This window comes from Pholis gunnellus (assembly GCF_910591455.1).
Source record: "Pholis gunnellus genome assembly, chromosome: 4".
NCBI classification, from domain to species: Eukaryota; Metazoa; Chordata; class Actinopteri; order Perciformes; family Pholidae; genus Pholis; species Pholis gunnellus.
Window position 1 is genome coordinate 8,474,354 of NC_136530.1, and position 17,382 is coordinate 8,491,735.

Sequence of the window (17,382 nt, forward strand, 5' to 3'; positions counted from 1 at the left end):
GGCAGTTTGATATGTTGAGGATTGTACACAATACTTAAAAATTGGTGTGTGTGTATGTGTGTGTGTGTGTGGTGCTCACCGACTGTGCTGCCTTCCTCCAGTACCAGCTCTATAGTGCGCTGCCGGTACTCCACCCTGAAGTTGAGCATCCGGGGCTGGTGCTCTACGATGTGTCGGGAGGCGGGGTTGACGGGGCAAAAAGCTGAAGTCGAGGACGATGCAGGAGAGGAGGACGAAGACGAAGAGGAGGGGGGAGGAACTGCACCTCCTGCTGCCGCGTCAGCTGCTTCTGATTGGTTAGGAGGTCCGAACATGGTGGACTGGCTCGCCTCACTGGAAAAGTTACTGCACAGAGGTGACAAGGTTAGTAATGGTGACGAAGACTGACCGCTAAATTCATATCCGATGGACTTTCATGCAAGATCAGGACGGAAAGAAGTGGACGAAAGAAACCGCCAAAACATACCAGAAGCTATCAGACATTAAGATCTCCATCTGTGGCAACATCAAACGTATCTTCATCCTCATTTATAACATAGGCTGTAGAAGCCTTGAGTTTGGATTTTGGTTTAAGGCTGTAGTACAACCAGACGCTGAATAAGACATTTTTTAGGCAACCTAAGATGAAAACACAGACAACTCCCCGACCGGACAATGATGTGGTAGCGACCTGTCAATCATAAGCTAGCCTTGCTCTAAAGCATACCCTGCTTTATTGTTTATTTTACTCTAAATGGGACCATCATTTACTAAATAAATATCGTGTTGTATTGAAGAAGACTTGACATTAGCAATTCAGACCATAAACTCATCTTTACTGAGTAATAAATCTAATGAGAAGTAGCATCATTTTCTAATAGACTTACACACAATCAGACTTTCAGAAAGCAGCTATCGCACCCATCCTCCCTTACAATATCTGCTTACTCTCTTTGCTGCTTGCTCAGTGTATGACCCATGTTTCACACCAACGCAGTAAATAATGTCTTTTTCTCGCCCGTCCATGAACAACGTGTGCCCTTTGTTCCTTAAGTGTAAGCAGCAACTGTGTCCCAAGAACAGAGTGCCAGACTCGGGCTTTCCAACAAAGGCTGCATTTTATCTGGCCGACCACCATTAGAGAGGCCGCTGTCCTGAGGCGTAGGTTGACTGTCAACGGCCACAAAACCTCCATCTACAGAATAGGGACATGAAGCCGGCCAGATGATAGCACATTATAACGGACTCCTCCACAAGCCACCTCAGTAACAAACCAATTATATGAAGATCCAAATCTTTTCTAGTTTACGAAGAAAGTAAGCGGGTATTTACTAACTATATCCTGCAATCACTCTATATTGACCTGTTCTGAGATCATTTTAGATTTTATATATTTTCAAGGGAGGATGGATTCATCTGATGTAAACCCTGTGTACAAATTAACGGATGTGAAAAGACAAGGTCATCCCACTTTGTGACATGAGAGCATGTTAAACCATCTAAATGCTGGAAACTGGCTGTAAAAATACACAAGGGAAGTCATACCATGAGTACATGTAAACACGTGGCATATGTATGGATATGGCAGTATTTGCACAACTACCATCTCATATCTAGAATCTCATATGTACTGTGGGGAAATAGATACAGATGATACACGAGTGAGACTGATATTTTACTCCATGCAGCAAAAAGAAAAACAAGAGAGATCTTGCCAAGAGGATTCTTACACTTCTTGAAAGCATCGGAGAAAAAAAAAAGAAAAGTAAAACCTAAACTTGGCACAGTAACACTGAAGGCCGGTAAATTGTCCGTTGTTGCTGTTTGGGGGTAGATGGAGATGGCGCTGTTCTCCTGTGTAGTCCAGCAGGTGTGCCAAAGCAGACAGAGCTGGTGAGCCGTGCACCCGTGGACAAACTGTGAACCAGTGAAGCATTTTAACAGAGGAATTCAGCTGTTTTGATCAAATCCTACCAGGAAATCACTTTTGGTGGCCTGAGGAATTTTGGTTACTGATCAACAAAGCAAAGCTTCTGATAAATTCCCAACCTGCTTCCGAAAGAGGACACAAGGGAGGAAGGAAATGCATTTTAGATGGGAGCGTTGGCGTAGCCTCCAACTGGCTCCAGCTCAGGTCACGTCATCAGAGTCTGTTTACTGGGCAACGCCAGGCTACGGAAACCAGTGCCAGCCACTTAGTAAATGTGTTGGCTGCTGGTCGCACTGCCAGCCAGCCTCCATTCACAGCAATGTGTGCCCTTGAGACGGACCGGCAATATTCTCATGGCCCAAGGGCCTGAACCACACCGGACTGCATGCATGCATGCGCACGCACACAAGTGTGTACACAAAAACGAAGCGGTTTAACCGAACATCTCCAGTCTGAGAGGGTTCAGATCAGCCCAGAGCATTCAAGAGTGTAAACTAACAGTTTAAAGCCTCTTAAAGAAACCTTTTATATTAGTAACTGTGTACAACTACACTCTTGGCAGGAACTTTCCTCTCAGTTGCAGCCTTTTATATTATTCCTCTGCCCAAACTCAGTAGCATCTAAGTTAGTGTTATTTGCTGGATATGAATGATGTGTTTTGATCATGGAAGTGGTGATACAGTAAATGTGTTCTCATCAGTGGTGTACAAACTATACCCACTGTAATCATGGCTAAACCCAAGCTCATGGAAACATGGAATTTAATTTCCTGCTAATGCATTTAGGCTTTGGTTTCACATTTCCTGCATTGTTTGAAATTTGTTGCGTGCTAATCTACATGGTAGATGCACGCCAAGTGCCATAGGCGCGTATTCCTCAGTGACGTGTACCCCCACTGCCGTACCAACCATTCATATTTCCATGGCATTGTCATTCTGGTGAGACAACAGAAGGAACCACAGTGCATGATGTGCAATGATCAGCATGATCGGGTAGCCTTTGTTCAGTGTTGTACAGTCAAGTAATACATTTCCTCTAATTTAGAATAAATGTGTGGCAACATGGTTATTATTACCTTTGTAAAATCCCATTCTCCTGTGGTATCACTCCATTGATGGCTGCCTGTAATGAAAGTGGAGGTAAATTAGACAACACATTCAAATGCCATTTTCTTGTTTTTGTTTCTGTATTGTGTCAGTTTCCAACTCTTTTCTAGGGAAAACAGTTGACTGTTCACTGGGATACATAACGATCAACCCATCCCATCTTTAAATCAGTAAAGTACAGGATGACAAACATGGAATAACAGCGAATACACCAGGAGCATGTTTCAAAGATGTTTCAAACACCATATGTTTCTATACAGGTATCTTGACAGTAGCTAAGAGAGCTGCACTCCATTTCCAAACTTAACAATAAGTAAGTAAATACATTTGGTATTTTTATGTGTATGCCAAGACACAACTCTGTAAATTGTAACATAGAAATGTACAAGTGTTTCTTTAGGGGGGGGGGGGGGTGCTTCATGTCATTCAGAACACAGTATGAACAAGACAAAGACTACTTTATGTTCTACATTTGCAACACACTTTGTCAAAAAGAAAGACAAAAGATGACAGGTTACCTGCAAAGGTGACTGATTTTGTGGCAAAATGTTCTATATTTTGGTTGACACTCTAACATTACGTTTGTTAGATCTTCTGTCTGTAGAAGTTTCAGACTAAACCGAACAAAATATGACAGAGAACGACGGGATATTCAAATAGGGTGTCTGGTCAAAACAAAGAGAGCTCAAAGGACAAACATGACAATAAGCGCTTTGCACTGAGCCTTTGTTTGAATGGACAATTGATTGGATTTCTCTCGAACACTCACTGTTCTTCACTGCAAAAACAAGCTAAATGAAGTGAGTTGTTACGTGCTGGCATAATCGCGTCCCCCTATTGAACGAAGGAAATATGGAACGGCAAGAAGGTCGAACACTGGAAAACAAACTAATAAAGTATTGGTGGATGTATCTTCCACCAATTAATCTTATCTCTTATGTTATCTTCAAAGAGATAATGCAAATCAAATGGTTGAAGAAACCCAGAAGGTGCCCGCTGGAGACTTCTTGTAAACAAACTTAAGTTATGATGTCGTTCAGTTCACTTGAATTATATAAGACACATGGTGAAAGCACTTCCTTCCTCATATTGGCTTGTTTACATCCGCGTTTACATGCTGCTTCTTCTTCTTCTATTTCCCTACCTTTGTTTGCGCACTGCTGCGTATCTTGGTGCATTACCGCCACGGTAAGCTAAACAAAGCCGGCAGACGCTCAGAAAAACAACTCCATGGTGCTAATTGAGGTCAAAAACTCTTCAGGGCACCTCAAAGCTTTTATTAAATGAATGGTGCAGACACTCAATCACAGTCAGCTTTTTCTTTGTTTTGAGGTAAGAATATCCTCGAGTTTCTCCACTCTTTGACATTAGTCCTTTGTTTCTTTATTTTCTGTTATTAATAAATATTTTATCATGGCTTCTGCTCCATTGCTGTTATTGTTTATTGGCTGGATTCCATTTAGCTGTGTCAGTTTCAGGACCCTGGTATAGCTGGTTCCCTGGAACACCGTCATAGCTTACTGGAATAGAACAGATCTATTGTTATTGTAATTAGTGACACGTCAGTGCACTTTTCATACTATGATGAGTCAGAAAACTTGTGTGAGCACAGCATCTAGCTTTTAAAAGCCACAATATGATATTCAGGAGTACAAACCGGTTTGGGTAAAGGCTCCATAAAAGTACCTAAAGTTTGACTACGGCATTTGTTTTAAGTTTCGCAACACTGTGGATCAGATGTCGGATCTCTTTTTTAATCTTTTGGGTATCAAAGCATGCACTGGAGATTTGAAAAGTGCCTGTAAGAAGGCTGTAGTTTGCTTATTTACAGAAAAAGAGAGTGTAGTCCTTCATAATCCATTAATTTAAATAAATACAAGTTTACAGTACCACATGAAGGTATATGAATTTAAGTAAACAAAAATGTAATCAGGAGGTTATTCTGATGGCGTGCCGGGAGTTCATCAGTGAACTACAATGAGAATTCAGACCAAAGAAGACGACTGACGTGGGGTGGTTGCGATAGCAAACGCTAGGATAGAGTTATTCTCTATACTCTAATGTGCCCTGTGTGTACAGATTGAGATGGAAATAATGTATTTAGCCATATTGTGGCAGTAATATGACTGTTTTGTAGCATAGTGACCATGCAGGCCCCACTGTCTGTCCTACCACTGCCGCTACTGCCTGCTTTGAACTCCGGCCAGCCCAGGTCTAAATATAGACTGACCCCTTCAATATGCACTGGTCAGCGGTAAAGGGCTCCTTTACTCAGACTCATCGTGAGTTAATACAAACTTGGCAGAACACATTCTTTCTCACAGAGAGTGTCTCTCAACTCAACGTTCACTCTACCTCTCAGGACACAATTCTCTCCCACAGTCACCACATTGTGGGTGGCCAAGATGCTGCCTGCTTCACAAAACATGCTTAATAATATCATGAATAATTTGGCCATATCCTAACTGCACAGAATGTGTGTTTATTGGATGTTAACTGCCCTCTTGAACTTGTACTCTAGATGAAGTCGACGTCTGTCTGACAAAGCCTGCAGATAATGAACTTACCACTAAATCCCAGTTATTAAGCTCTAACAGAGTGATTGCCTCTGCAATGTTGTCAATTCCAGTGCAAGCCTGTGAGAGGAAAAGAAAAAGAAGAGGAATTACATGAGAGAAAAGCATTGTACAAGATTCTGCAGCAGTTTGTCTTATGAAACATTCAGATGCCTGTACATAAAAAAAAAAAAAACATTCACAATAAAACAGACGAGACACAATCAATTTGACCTACTATGGTACCACCTGTAACAGGAACGACAGCCTCAGTTATTATAATACTGCAACATTGGTCAGGAGGCACACATTTAAATTATAGCTGTCATGATATCTTAGATGTATTTGTATTCTTCCTGAAGCGCAACAAAGGCAGCATTATCTTTTTTATCCTTGTGCTGGTTTAACTGACAGAACCAAAACACATTCTCTCTGATAAAATGACAACAAATTGGCACAAGCCGTGTTAAAAAGCTGCTCTCCCTCATGCAGGTGCAAATAAGGCCCAGAGCCAGATAAACCTTTCAAAAAAATTGCTAAAAAAGGTGTGCAGAGCAGTTGACATCTTCTGCTATGTGGTTCCCACCTTATGGAAATACTGTGCACTTCCTGAAGTATGCATACTAATGCTCTACGTTCACTTTCAGGGCAGGAAACAGGACTACTGACCTGTTAAGGATGAGTTTATTAACTCTTTGACGACCATTACTTAACAAAAGTAAAACCAAGGATTTGATAATTTCATCAAGGTAGCATGCCTCTGCCATCCACAATGAAAAGATCAAAAGAAAGACAAAGCTGACAAGTACTTATGCACCATTGATGACAACAAACTGAGAATTTGAATGCCAACACAGAGTAAATATGTAAAAATAGCCAACACAGACTTTGATTCATGCAATGGCTAAGTGTTTGAATTGTAGATTGTGAGTCTCTGGCTATCTAGTTGTTGGTGTCAGCTGGCATTTATGTTGTTGTGCGTTTGATATTCACTATCTATTATGTAGTGCATGTTTCTTTTGTATTATTATTAATAACTGTAGGTTGTAAGTGGAGTGGAGCACGGTGGGGCACGATGAATTGGCTTGTGACTACACAACATATCTTTTGTGGCCTGTCCTCATCTGAATGGAGCATGGAGAACGTGAACACCTGCATTGGTTAGACTTGTTGTCAAATATCATTACAGTGAATGTTGTTGATTCAAAGCACGAGGCTACAATAACAAACCCACGAGAGGGACACCACCAAAGACAAGGCCCATAATTCATTTTCCAAGGGTTTGTTTTAGAGGATGGGTTTACATCCTTTTAGTATTGATCTCATTAAGCATGGAAACCAACATAACAGGATGCTATATTTGAAAGAGGAAGCATTGTCTCATCATCACAACATACCACACTACCTGCAAATAAGGCTAAAAAACCTGACATCTTGGAGGGACACCCTTGTCTCTGACGAAGATTTAAACCGTTGACAGGACGACTGGCTCTGTGTAAACAAGTTGGCAGTCTACGTGAGCACCGTTATCAATTTAGCTAGCACCGATTGTCGTCATCCGTCTTAGCCAGTACATTTAAAAAACAGCGATAAAAAAACACTAAATATCCACCGTTTGGATCCGGGCCACCGCCATCTAGTTAGCGAGCTCGCAGGTTAAAATAATTGCCTTCAGAATCAGTTAGCAAGCTGTCAGTGAGTTAGCTCGGTGAGCTAGCCACAGAAAGCAAAGGCTCAGCTCGGGTCTGCTGTTTACGACGCCAGTCAGGTCGTTGTGTACGGTTGTTGACAGTATAGCGCGAGACAATTCAACAACGGCCAAACACACATAACTAGCTACCGAATATAATACACAGGACAACAGAAGAGACACACCTGAAAGTCGGCCAGAATCATTTCTCTATCCATGTTGCTCTCGCCGCTTTCGGAGGCCATGGCAATGACTGGCTAAAAGCAATTCTTCTCCCACTGGCTCCCGTCGCTCTCCTCGCCTCACAGAGGAGACACCGAGTGGTAATAAAGCTCTTCACTTAGACGGGGCGACGAGGGACAGTGTGGCAAGTTGGAAATATTAAACTTGATCGGGATTCAACCGCTTCAGGGTGGAGAAAAATCTGTAAAGTAACGTTACAGTGTTCAGTTATCTCCTATCATTATTGTCATCTAGTCCATTGCTTTACGGCTGACGTAAAGTGGCTGCAGCTGCTGTAAAAACTCGAGTCGAGGACGTGAGGTCGATACTTGAAGTGAAGTTTTAAACATGACCGTCTGTCGCCACGGAAAAGACCTTAGACCATGTTTCCTTTTACTCATATCGATATGTATAGAGGTGTCGTTTCATTCTGTACTTAAACATTCAAATGAGCCTGCATAGTTGGTACATTCAAATGATGTACATAGGATAACTCAAAATACAGAGACTACCGTTATAGGCTACAATACATATGCAATATTCTAAAAGCCTGAGTTTTCCACGTTTGTGTCATTCTGCCTGTAGTCGTTCTCATCCCTCTTTTGAAAGCCACGGACCAAAGCCACAGCTGGCCAGTAAACAGTCTGGACATGATGGGTGGGTGTCGGCCTATCCAAAGATGGTGCCCCCATCAGGTGCCGCACAAACAATAGCCTAGTCTATAGATTTGCCATGAACCAGTGTAAAAAATGCATAATGCGATTTACACTGGTTATGTATCTTCAGACAAATATTAAAGTCAACTTGAGGATTTAAAATGTGCACAGACAAACAGTTGCCCTGTCGCTTAAGTCACAGGCAATAACACAAGAGGAAATACCAGTTTCCGCAATTATAAATGCGTATGGCGACACATGCCATTGACTGAACAAAGCCCAGATTGATCCCTGCACCTAAAACAAAGCGCAATACCAACATTTGTGTCCATGCGCACCGCCACAATACGCATCATTTTGCGTGCCTGCAAGTTGTTGCCGAGTACACCTGAGAGCGCTCGACATGTGACCCAATTTGTCCTTATTATTCTTTTTCTCCCCGCAGTGCTATAAGCCTATACAGTAGCCTATATCGGACTATCTCGTTCATAACAGTCTGTGTACGTGTCAAAGTGCGCATGTCCCCATGCTCGCTCTACTGGCTGAAAAGTGACGCATGAATTCTGTATCTGAGTATACAGTAAATCACTGGTATGAACACAGCTGACCTCAGCTCTGTAGTCAGCCAGGCTCAGAGACCGGACACTAGAGGGCGGCATTGTGAAAGGGAACCGAATATATGTTGCCCATAACAGAGGCTGACGCCTCTCTGGCTCTTTCACTGGAACGTATAACTACAGATGAAGTAGCTTGGACACGCATTATATCGATATGCTACAACGCCACTGTGTTCTCTGGAATAAATCCTCTGTATCGCATCAGTGAATGCGGGCATCTGTCTGGCCAACGCTTTGTTACAGCAGCGTGATTACGCTCTTTTCAGACAGGCAGCGTCGCGCCTGTCATTTAGCTCCTATCCAATCACGCCATCATTTTTTAGCTGGGAGGGTAATTCAAAATGTAGCATCTCTGGTGAACATGTAAAGGCAGACTTCCTGCCTCCCACAGCTCGATCCGCACCTCAAATGAACCACCAGGGCAGTGATATTTTAGGAGCTTTGCTGTGTTCGGACATTAGTCTACAGCGCGTTTTGACAGAGGTTCAAACGGACATCGTTGGCACGCCGGTTGATGGAGGATTATAGCATGAGGTGGGTCTACCGTTGAAAATGAAAGGGATCTGGTAGTGATTTCGCGGTCTTTGGGGCAGCTCTTGCGTCCTTCTCGGTGTATCTCAGTCCGTGCATGCTGGTTTTATAACATGATAGCAGACGAATACAGAAAAGCGCTTTTTACATTTTGGCAAAATCATCTGGAAAATTAGCAGGAAGTGACTATGAATGACATCACATCTTTTTCTAACATGCGAGGATGTAACCATTTTATGTTCGTTTTGTCGTTATTTTTGTGTTGCATTTTCAGTGGCCGACACGGAATGGCTTGTGTTTTAATCTCGTTTAAAGTAAACTGTCTTTCCCCAATAACCAATCCTACAGATTTACGATAAAATCACAGAAGTTATTATAGCTGCACGTATGTGATATTCTGTGTGTAGAATAATAGCCTTTGTTATCTCTGTGGGTCTGTTATCGGCATGATGGGGAGATGAGACATATTTATATTGGATTAAATTCAGCACACTACCCCAGTTATCACCCGCTGAACATCAGATCATAAGTCCGGGCTGTGAGTAGATGGTATATTGCCCATCTGGATACTGATTACTAACACCATTATGACATTAGTCGAATATAAGCTGTGAAAGTGGAAAGGGTATACAAGTTATGCGTAAAATGCATTTCTGCAAATTCTTGGAGGCAGCTGGGTAAAAGTAAAGTATTATAATCCTTTACCATCGTTGTTTAGCCTGGTAGCATTGAAGAGAAGCTATACATATCCTACATATGTTTAATATATAGGGCAAACCTATTTGAACTATTTGAGCCCCAAACATTATTTTCATTAGAAGCTACTTTATTTTAACCCATAAGAAGCCAAACCCATTTTTCCTTAAAGGAAAATTATGGTGGGTATAAAACAGACTAAATGTGCTAAACAGGCCTCCACCAGCAACACAGGCTAGATTTTGGTCAGAAGATTAGCCTGAAGATCAGCAAAAAGAAAACAGAAGTGATGACTCTGAACATTCCAAATCCCACCAATTCAGGTTAACAGAGAAGATCTCCCTAAAACTGACGAGTTCACATATTTGGGCAGCACTGTCAGACAAGATGGGGGCACAGATAAAGACATCAACAATCGTCTTAATAAGGCAAGGAACGCAGGCAAAGATACTAAATAATATGTGGAGGTCACAGCAGTACACCATCAAGACCAAACTTAAATTGTATCAGAGCTGTGTTTTATCCACACTATTGTACGGTTCTGAATGCCGGGGAATGACACAAGAAGACCTCAACAGACTATCAACCTTCCACACCAAGAGTTTAAGACGAATACTGCTCTTTTTCTGGCCAAACACCATTTCAAATGAAGAACTGACAAATGCCAACAAGATATAAAGGGGCATAAAGGGGAATGGAAAAAAACAAACAAGACAGTAACACCCCTTAAGGGTGAGGGAGGGGCCTATAAAATATATTTGAGCTGACTTACATTTTTGATAGCAGAACATGTGCTCACAGCACAGCATCAGAAACCTTGCTTTAGATCAGTAAAAAAAGACGGGAAAATATTTTTTCCAAGAATGTCTGACTTACTCTGCAGTGCCTCTGCGAGAGGAGATCTAGACCAAGTGTTGTCTTTGCTGGAAAAGGGAGCAGATGTTAATGGATTAAACAAATACAAATACACTGCACTTCAGGTTGGTATAAATCCCTTTCAGTTATTTTTCTGTCGTTTTAAACTTGGAAAATGTGTTCAAAAATGTGGTCATGGTCATTTTTGTAAACTGTGGTGTGACTAGCAGCTTGTTTGACTTCCTTAGCTTACTGTGCTGCATGTTGTGTATAATACCTAATCAGTTTATCCTCAAATATCAAGTAGACCTTGTTCAGCATTATTTAACACGAAATAGTCTAAATAGATACATTGTTTTCGAAATAAGAAATGTGTGGATAGATGGCAGACAGTCTGGACTTTGTAGCCATATTGTGTAAATAGTGTAAATAGCAAAGTTTATCAAATTCGTTTTGAATCGTTTTTATAGTTTTACTAAATTAATTGTTTAATGTCAGATAATCATAAATGTATAGACTAATGTGAGTAAATCTGTGTTATATTAATGGAAGAATAAGAGGTCCTTTAGTCACTATATTTCGCCATTGAATGTATATTTCCAGCACTTGATCTTGACAATAAAGTGATTCAGATATAATAAGCCTGTAGTGATGTGATAATAAAGGAAATGCGTGCTAAACTTGAGGGTAGAGGGTTAGAAAAGAGACAAAATGGTGCTCGTGAGTCAGGGCCTGTACACAAAATGTCTGTTCCTGCTTGAATCTCTTGCCTAGATTTTTTTTAATGGGCCTAGAGCAGGCTAACTATTGCCACTTCAAAGTGATCAGTTTAATACGAATAATAATTTCATTTCAACTTTATCACAGCAGTGAAGTAATTCAGTCTCCTCATAATAATACTAAATCTCATTGAAGCACATGTTGTATGCTCATGCTGAAAAAAAACTGCATCAATCTTCATATAGCCATATTTTTTTGTTTGTCTACCCTATTTTATTGTAACTTTTAATATGTTTTCTATTTTTAAATGATTTCTTGATTATTGCACTGTTTATTGTTATGCACCATTTACCAAGTCAAATTCCTTTTATGTGGACGTGGCAATAAACGGTTCTGATTCTGATTATTACTATATATTTGTACAAGTTTTGACCAGCTGTTACACTCAAAAGATCCTCATCTGTTTGCGTTCCTCCTCGTTCTTTATTTGTGCAGGTGGTGAACTTCGGCAACGCACTCGTGGTCGAGGCTCTTCTGCAGGCAGGGGCAGACCCCAACCTACCGGACCCGGCCTGCAGTCTCACCGTGATGCACGATGCCGCCCGCGAGGGATACAAAGATTCTCTGCGCGTGCTGCTGGACTACGGGGCAGATACAAACGTCGTGGACAAGGAGGGTAATCTTCCGCTTCACCTTGCCGCCAAGGAGGGCAATCTGGAGGCGACCCGGCTGCTGCTTGGACGCACTGCGAACCCGCGCGCCCCCAACGCCGCGGGAGACACCGCACAGCAGCTCGCGCACATCTACAAGAGGGTGGAAACTGCCAAAGAAATCGATCTCTATTTGAGCTCAGGTGAGTGGTCTGCATTCTAAGTTTTTTCAAGAAAGCTTTCTGCTCATCTAAGTCTTTCTTTTGAAAGATACATTATTTATTATATTATCTTTAAGCGCCACAGTAGCCTACACAGAATTTGCATGGCATCTATGGCTTAATATATGAGCTTAGTAAGCTGTACCAAGTATTAAATATAAAGTTCTTTTATTTGTCATTTTACAACACAGGTTTGCACAATACAATGTAAGTTGTAGCCCATTCACGCTGCACACACATACAAGAATATTTACATTAGAATATAATAAAAATAAATACATTGAATTAAAAGAAATATATATATTCACTAATATAAAAATCTTTGTTTATAGTGGGAATGAGGGTATAGTGCAAACGTGTATTAAAATATTGTATGTGTATTATTTACAGTCGTATATCTTCAGCAAACTTGAAAATGTTATTCTGATAAATAAAGTTTTTTGGTTTTAAAGTGAACTTAATGAAGATCTTTTAACGCCTTGTTGGCCACCACCGTTTCAGTCCAACTTTGAATTCTGTAATCATTACACTGACAGCCCCATGTACGTTCATGATGTAAGGGTAACATTCAAAACAATGAATCATTTAGCAACTCACATTTGAAAGTGTGCTTATGGGCATGCTTTCATGTTTTGATGCTTGTTTAATAAAGGTTATCGATCTGACTATACACTAGTTTCAAAACACGGAAAAATATCACTTCATAGTGACACCGTGGCTTCAGCTTGCGCCACAAGGCCTGACATGCCGAAAAGCAGAAGCGGCTGTGCAGGCTGCACACAAAGGCTCCATTCAAAAACCGGTAGACTACCGGAATTGAAAGTGAAAGTTTTCTTCATGCTGCTTGGTGGGGATTTACAAAGTTAGTTTAGACCCAATATGCTGCTGTTCAACCATTACACGAGAGGGTTGTGGGTAATGACAGCTCAGGCTTGGTTATCAATACATTATTGCAAATACTCAGAGAATGAATGTGAGTCAATGTCTCTCTGTAAGTGACAAAAATGAGTGTGTGTGTGTGTGTGTGTGTGTGTGTGTGTGTGTGTGTGTGTGTGTGTGTGTGTGTGTGTGTGTGTGTGTGTGTGTGTGTGTGTGTGATGCCTTTGGCGCAGATACCTACTGATCTTGTTATTGTGCAGAAAGGTTATCTTTCATTCACATACGGGCTCTGCGACAGTGGATTTTCATGTCAGGCCTATTTGTTATAATTGATATTACAGTGGTTTTTAAAACTTTATTGATTTGAGAATACATTTATTTGGCCTTTTATTTAATTGTAGGCATGTGTTAAATCAACCGTTAAACCATCAGGATTTAAAAAGATCCATAAAAACAAGTTTTATGGATCTTTATTATTGACAACTTGATTTGGCCTATAGGAGTTCCATACAACTACTTAGCTACAACCAGTTGTAATTCTCCAAAAAAAATAATGGGAGAACATTTGTACCGGTCTGTTTAAATCTAATATACGTTTAGATCAGCTAAAACCATGTCATTATATTCCAGCCACATTGGGGATCAGCTTTAGGCCTCCCTCATTGTTGAATGTCTGTATCGGCTGTCCACAGTGTGTAGGCCTACTCGCCATTTCTAAAACAGAAGGATAATACATTTATTTTAGTGTGGAGTATTTTATCTACAGCCTTTTCCCTCATGTGTAGCTCGTGAGCATGTTCGTATACGCGCATATGTCTGCCTGCCTGCCTCATCATTTCCCCCCCCCCCCCCCCCCCCCCCCCGTCCCCCGTCCCCCACTTGGCCCAGCGCCTAAGCTGTGAGTCCCCACAGAGCAGACTCTAGACCATATTAAACTAGCACTGCCAGGCACAGAGGGAGGAACGAACACACACACACACACACACACACACACACACACACACACTCATTTTTGTCACTTGGCCCAGCGCCTAAGCTGTGAGTCCCCCACAGAGCAGACTCTAGACCATATTGAACTAGACACAGAGGGAGGAACGAACACACACACACACACACACACACACACACACACACACACACACACACACACACACACACATCAGCACAGTGTTAATGCACTGCAGCATAATATGAATGCGCAACGTTATCATAACGCACATTAATAAAGTGAGCGTTACCTTTAGGGTGGACCGTTACTGCGGAGGCCGCGATGCAGCCTAATTATCAGTTTTACTCTAAATGTCCACAAAGGCCTCGACATTTTAGTTGTGATTGGGATCATTTTGATCTTGAATGAAAAATAAAACGATGAGCAACGATAAGTTATAATTCCACAGGAGCTTTAGCTTATATTTCTCCATCTCCTAAACTCTTCTTCTGTAGGCCACAGGTTAGAAACCTCCGCAGCGACTTTTGAAAAGTGTCCTGCGGAGCTGAAACCCGGTTTAAAACAGCTAAAATGTACATACACGAGCGGGCTAATTTATAAAAAAGAAAAAGAAGTGGAAGGATGAAACCATGGACTTCGTTTGACTAGAGTTCGGATTGTTTTGACAGCGTGAGGACAAGACAAGACGTGAGTGAATGAGCGGGTCCGTCTGAAGCAATAGGCTACCCGCTACTTCCTATAATGGACCCTTTATAGTCTGTATTTTAGTTCCATGGATCTGTGTGCCATGGCACAATATATGCACTGTGACGTTTATTTCTCATAGTGTGCCTATTTTATTGTTGTTATTTATTATTGCACTTAGTGTTTATGTTTGCATAAGGATAAATTTGTTTTTCTCTCACACAAACTAAAGGACGAGGAGGATGAAGATGTGTCTTCTAAGTGTCACAGCTCCGCCAGATCATTTTCATGTCTACCCGCCCGTTTGGCGCGTCCTGTTCCCGGTTTCCCCGTCTGCCTGCCCTGCCTCGTCCTGCTGGATTTCCCCCCTCGTCTCTTGTCTCGTCCGTGGATTCCCTGTTGTGTTCCTGTAAGCTTCCTATTCTGATTTCATGTTTCATTAAATACCTGCTTCACTCTACATCTGGTCTGGTCTGAATTTGACTCCTCCACCACACCCCGTGACAATAAGTCTTCATTGCGTCTATAATGTTTAGGCTATGACACTGTCAGCGAAGGATTAATTCAACTAATATTGACGGTCGTAAGGATCCGAGGGGTCTGTTATTCGGTAACCCCAATTAAAATCATGAGGACGGTAAAAAAAAAAATGAAGGCAACTTTATGCATCAGGTTAAAGCAAGACTGGTCTTTGTACAAACATACTTACATTTTTGGATGTAAAAAATAAATGTGCATGTAAAGTCCACTAATTGTATTAAGTAGATCAAGCAAGAGTTTTAAACCACATTTAAGAAAGTGTAACTTATAACATAATTCAGACCAGACATGGTGGGAGACTGTGAGGGTACAAGAATGTACAAAGGGAAAATTTGCCTAAAGCACAATGATAAAATACAAGGGTGAAATGAATCCCCGTTTGGTTTGCTTTTTTTATCAGTGTGTGTGTGTGTGTGTGTGTGTGTGTGTGTGTGTGAGTGAGTGAGTGTGTGTGTCGGTGTTTTAAGGGCTCAATACAAGGGTGAAATGAATCCCCGTTTGGTTTGCTTTTTTTATCAGTGTGTGTGTGTGTGTGTGTGTGTGTGTGTGTGTGAGTGAGTGAGTGTGTGTGTCGGTGTTTTAAGGGCTCAATACAAGGGTGAAATGAATCCCCGTTTGGTTTGCTTTTTTTATCAGTGTGTGTGTGTGTGTGTGTGTGTGTGTGTGTGTGTGAGTGAGTGAGTGTGTGTGTCGGTGTTTTAAGGGCTCAATACAAGGGTGAAATGAATCCCCGTTTGGTTTGGTTTTTTTATCAGTGTGTGTGTGTGTGTGTGTGTGTGTGTGTGTGTGTGTGTGTGTGTGTGTGTGTGAGAGTGAGTGAGTGTGTGTGTCGGTGTTTTAAGGGCTCAATACAAGGGTGAAATGAATCCCCGTTTGGTTTGGTTTTTTTATCAGTGTGTGTGTGTGAGTGAGTGAGTGTGTGTGTCGGTGTTTTAAGGGCTCTGCCTGTGACCTTCTTATGATATTTCAGACAGAAGTGACTTTTAATTTATTCTCCAAATATATCAAACCAGATTGATAGGTTTTGTTGTTCAAACATACAGGTGTGTATTATTTTATAAACTGGTATTTTTGAAAAATCCAGTGCTTATGGTCCAGCAGGAGGAAAATGATAATGAAAAGGGAGCAATATGGATGAGAGGAGTAACACTCTGAGAGTATTACTTTTTTAAATTTTTAAACCTATGTAAATAACTTAATTTGTAAATGAAGAGTATATATATTGTGATAGGATTTACTAAAGTAAGAGAGATAAAGTGCATACTTTTTTAGAGTCGAGAAGTTTAATCAAGCAATGTCAGTATGTGAGACTATAAAAAAAGAAACCCTGTGCTTCCCTTTCTAGTGTGCGGGAAATAAACCACACCCAGTGGCAGTTATTTTCTGATGCAATGTCAATTTATTATTTGCTTGTAGTACATAGCATATGCAAATTTATGCTTACAAACAAGGGACGGTCTAACAAGCATCCATACGCAAACATACAACACTTACCCCACTCGCATACGAGCAAACCTCCATGTTCAATGTACTTAAAAGCAGAAAATCCACCCCCAAACAGCACTCACTTATCACTCCAACTGTCTCGTGATTAGGAAACATTTTGGGCAGCTGCTTCAGTTGCCAGCGGATGACAGATAGCCAAATGAAGCAGCTCCACAACAATGCATGTACACGTGGCTTTGGGAGAGTGCTCGTCTTCACACAAATCATGTGGATTCTTTTCTTCTTTTTAAAGACGTCTCTTGATTATTTTGAGGAACTATGGCAAATACTATCATGACATGGTTTTGATTATCCCCAAATTGCATGACATGCATTAGTTCCAGATTCCTACTATTTAAAAAGAAAATGGCGTACTCTTCAAAAAGGCTTTTTTTCTTCTTCCAAACTGTCGTCTGC

General features: G+C 41.2%; 2 protein-coding genes across 2 annotated transcripts in view; one reads left to right on the forward strand and one right to left on the reverse strand.

The window, feature by feature from the left end:
• Window positions 1–7,738, reverse strand: part of faf1 (Fas (TNFRSF6) associated factor 1) — a 58,205-nt gene extending 50,467 nt beyond the window's left edge. The window contains exons 1-4 of the mRNA XM_079157877.1: window positions 7,446–7,738; window positions 5,583–5,651; window positions 2,985–3,031; window positions 80–345 (exon numbers count right to left, since the gene is read on the reverse strand). Of these exons, the coding sequence (XP_079014003.1) occupies window positions 80–345; window positions 2,985–3,031; window positions 5,583–5,651; window positions 7,446–7,505 (442 nt within the window). The 5' untranslated portion in view covers window positions 7,506–7,738. The remainder of the gene's footprint in view (window positions 1–79; window positions 346–2,984; window positions 3,032–5,582; window positions 5,652–7,445) is intronic.
• Window positions 7,739–9,151: 1,413 nt separating this feature from the next.
• Window positions 9,152–15,394, forward strand: cdkn2c (cyclin-dependent kinase inhibitor 2C (p18, inhibits CDK4)). Its single transcript, XM_079157887.1, has 3 exons — window positions 9,152–9,289; window positions 12,053–12,410; window positions 15,173–15,394. The coding sequence occupies exons 2-3, from the start codon at window positions 12,146–12,148 to the stop codon at window positions 15,184–15,186; spliced, it is 279 nt and encodes a 92-aa protein (XP_079014013.1). The 5' UTR covers window positions 9,152–9,289; window positions 12,053–12,145; the 3' UTR covers window positions 15,187–15,394.
• Window positions 15,395–17,382: the final 1,988 nt, after the last annotated feature.

Excerpts from the sequence above, each read along its gene's own strand:
- cdkn2c (XM_079157887.1), top strand. The coding sequence starts at position 12,146 with ATGCACGATGCCGCCCGCGAGGGATACAAAGATTCTCTGCGCGTGCTG.